This window comes from Plasmodium fragile, assembly GCF_000956335.1.
Source record: "Plasmodium fragile strain nilgiri unplaced genomic scaffold supercont1.98, whole genome shotgun sequence".
Classification (NCBI taxonomy): Eukaryota; Apicomplexa; class Aconoidasida; order Haemosporida; family Plasmodiidae; genus Plasmodium; species Plasmodium fragile.
Window position 1 is genome coordinate 1 of NW_012192678.1, and position 3,456 is coordinate 3,456.

Consider the following 3,456-nt stretch of genomic DNA (forward strand, 5'->3'; position numbering starts at 1 on the left):
AAAAAAAAAAAAAAAAAAGGACAGCAAATTTAATGGAGACGTCGTTACGAGGTGCATCAAATCTGCCCACCGCTCCAATAGAAAATTCCTCTAGGAGTATCCCACCCCTGATGCACGTTTTACACAACCCCCTAACCTTGACGGTGGTAGGCACCTTGAACCGAATGACGGAGTCATATGATTCCTTGAACAGGAGATTCTCAATTTGGAGGACGGCCTTGAAGTGCTCCTCCGCCTTGTCTGTTATTTTGCTTTTCTGTGATAGAGGTGGGGGAGAGGGGGGAAAGTTACACACGATAAAAAGGGTTGCCTCCATCATGAACTCTTCATGCGTTTTGTCACGCACACATGGGATAGCCCCTTACCGTGACGTAAGGTAGGAAGTGGCTGTACCGATCTACATTCAGAACGGTGTAGAAGAACACATGGCTTTTGCAACTGATGTCAAGGTTTTTTCTATATATAATATTTTCAGTTGGGCTCCAAAGTTTGCTTCGAAAAAAGGAGAATCTTCTTTTACATGCACAGCAGCTGCTGTCGTGATGGATTGCACTTTTGATGAGTGCCTGGCTGGGCGAGTTCTTTTTAATAATTTGGCCAAGCGGCATCCCCCTCATCCTGTCGACATGGACGGCGGGCACAACACTGTGGGAGAGGCGCCCTACCATTGAAGTCGCCCTCCTGTTTTCACATCAACATGTATGAACGTCACGTAATGATATGCCATGTGGGGAGGGGATATATATCCATCGCCTTCGTGGCAACTGCACAGGTGTGACGATTGGGCGAAGGTTTGGAGATCGCCATCCGTCCAGGAGTCCTTTCAACACCGTTGTGTGCTTTTGTTCCTTTGGGGAGAACATATCCCCCCCTATGTGCTGTGCTAGCTAATATGCAAAATATGTCCGTCCAAATTAACTAGCTAAAAAAAAAAAAAAAAAAAAAAAAAAAAAATGTACATGTGATTATTCACAAAACGCGTTTGCAACGAACATTTTTTTTTTTAGCTAGTTAATTTAGTGATACACGAGTCGACACGCGGAGAAAAGAACAATCTCAACAACAAAAGGAGAGTCTCCTCGCCCTTTTAATCCTTTCTGCTCGATTGTACATCGGATCGTTGCCCAAAAAAAAAAAGCCCAACTAAAGGGACAAAAAACAACGGAAGTATAAATAAAATACATCCATTTGGAATGGAATTAAAAAAAAAAAAAAAATACGACTTTAAATGATGTGTAAAAACCATCAAACGGCGCTAAAACGACCAGAGAACGCTAGCAAAAAGTTGGAGTCACAATTATTTTTGAGACGTGTGTGCTCTTAAAAAAGGTGTATGAGAGGCGTCAACGGCACTTCGACCCACACTTGCAAAAAAAAAAAAAAAAAAAAGCAGTGGCGACGGTACCGTGGACAAGGGGAAAAAACATATATATATATATTACGTATAAACATGAAGGTACTATATTATAAATCGGGGGGCTTTATATTAAAATTACAAAAAAAAACACATGTGCAAGAAAAAGGGGGATTATTCACTACAAGGGGAAAAAAATATATGATTTACTTTTTATACATTAAAGGAATAATGAGCACGTTGTTGAGAAGAAATGGTCGGTTCGGAAGCAGTCACGCGGGTTGGCAGTCGCGCGGGTTAGCAGTCGCGCCGCTAAATCAGTCACGCTGCCAAGCAGTAGATAAAATCAGTTAAGACGCGCAAACGGGGAGGCCGCTCCACAGGCGGGGGCAGACGGAAGACCTACGTCCAGGGGGGGGGAGGGGAAAAGAGATATAGCTTTGAAGGGTAAAAAGGGGGAAAAACGGTCACTTTTTTTTTTTTTTTTTTATTTATGCATTTAAAAGAAGGGAACGGGTACACGCACACAGGGGGAGAGAGAGGGTGCTGTACACTTGTGTCCGCAGTAGAGTGGGGCGAGAGAGAGAGAGATTTCACCCAAGGAGAGCGGTCATATAAAACCCATACAAAAATTGAGCAGGTGCTCATAAATCAGAGGCATTTTTTTTTTTCACGTACGCGTGAATATATATACATACACATATAGGGCAAACCAATGTGCAAAGGGTGTTTTGTATATGCTTGTGGTGGGGAAGAGAGGGATAGGGATACAGATAGCGATAAAGAGATAAGGACAAGATGAACAGTAATGAATAGGTGGACGCGTTGTCGATATGTGACGCATTGGCTAACACTTTCTTTTTTTTTCCCCCCGGCCCCTGCTCTCCACAGGGACACGCTCCCTCCGCTGTGGCCTTAACAAACGCAGTTGGCTCGATTTTCCTCCTTCTTGCTTAGCTTCAAATTTTTGGTGACGACGCTGAGTTCTAACAAAGAGGGGTTATTTAAAATCTGCTGAATTAACTCTTCAAAGCAGTAGGTTATATTAATATCATTCTTGGCGCTGGTCTCACAAAACAACATATTATTCTCGAAGGCGAAATTCTTCCCCTCATCTTTCGTCACTTCGTGATTAGCTTTGTCGATCTTATTCGCCACCAACATCTTAATGGCATTCTTGTTTGTAGAATATTTATCGATTTCGTGAATCCACACGTCCAGGTTCTCGAAGGACTCCCTCACGGTGCAGTCGCTGCGGGGGGCAAAAAAAAGTTAAAAAAATTATACATGTTATAAGCAGTTGGCCGGTCACAGGGGTGAGGCAAGTTAACTCATGATGGGCCGCTTCGCATCGTTAGGCCACTCAGCCCGCTCAGTCAGCTTCGTATCGTTAGGCCGCTCAACCACTTACTACACCAGGATGATCGCGTGCGCGTTTCTATAATACGCAGACGTCAGGGTCCGGAACCTCTCCTGCCCAGCCGTGTCCCAAATGCCCACCTTGATCGTCTTATTGTCTATTTTGAGGTACTTCACTTTGAAGTCGATGCCTATATGAGGGGCGACATATAACAAACAAGCAAATAAGTGGCGTAATACATAAGCACGCAAATAAGTGGCGTAATACATAAGCACGCAAATAAGTGGCGTAATACATAAGCACGCAAATAAGTGGCGTAATACATAAGCACGCAAATAGGTAACGTGGGGCTGGTGTGGCGAATGCAGGGGCCGCTATACACACCGTGTATAAATATGGGCGCGCCCCTCACGGGGGGGGGATCCTCTTTTACCTATGGTGGACAGGACCTTCTCCTCAAACTGGTTGTCGGAGTATCTGCACAATATGCTGCTTTTGCCTGCGCGGGGGCGGGAGAGACGGAAGTGATGGGGCAGTGATGAGGAAGCGGTGCAGTGGTGAAGCGGTGCAGTGGTGAAGCGGTTCAGTGGTAGGCAGCTGCGTGGCCACCCAGAAACGGTCAGGACGGGGACGACAACCTACCTACGCTGGAATCGCCAACCAGTAACAACTTCAGCAGATAATCATATTTGTTCTTATTTTTCATTTTTTCACAAGGGACAAAAAAAAAAAAAAAAAAAAA

The 3,456-nt window shown here is 44.5% G+C and overlaps 2 protein-coding genes across 2 annotated transcripts in view; both read right to left on the reverse strand.

Moving 5' to 3' along the window:
- Window positions 1-136: 136 nt before the first annotated feature.
- Window positions 137-617, reverse strand: AK88_05157 (uncharacterized protein; the record flags this gene model as incomplete). The annotated part of the gene is made up of 2 exons (XM_012482759.1): window positions 137-256; window positions 366-617. Coding segments are annotated over 2 exons (372 nt in total), but the record flags the coding sequence as incomplete, so codon positions are not given.
- A 1,652-nt stretch (window positions 618-2,269) lies between these two features.
- The window catches only part of AK88_05158 (uncharacterized protein), a gene marked incomplete at both ends in the record, with an annotated part of 1,718 nt that continues 531 nt past the window's right edge, over window positions 2,270-3,456 (reverse strand). Inside the window, 3 exons of the mRNA XM_012482760.1 lie at window positions 2,270-2,606; window positions 2,766-2,904; window positions 3,148-3,213. Coding sequence (XP_012338183.1) covers window positions 2,270-2,606; window positions 2,766-2,904; window positions 3,148-3,213 — 542 coding nt within the window. The remainder of the gene's footprint in view (window positions 2,607-2,765; window positions 2,905-3,147; window positions 3,214-3,456) is intronic.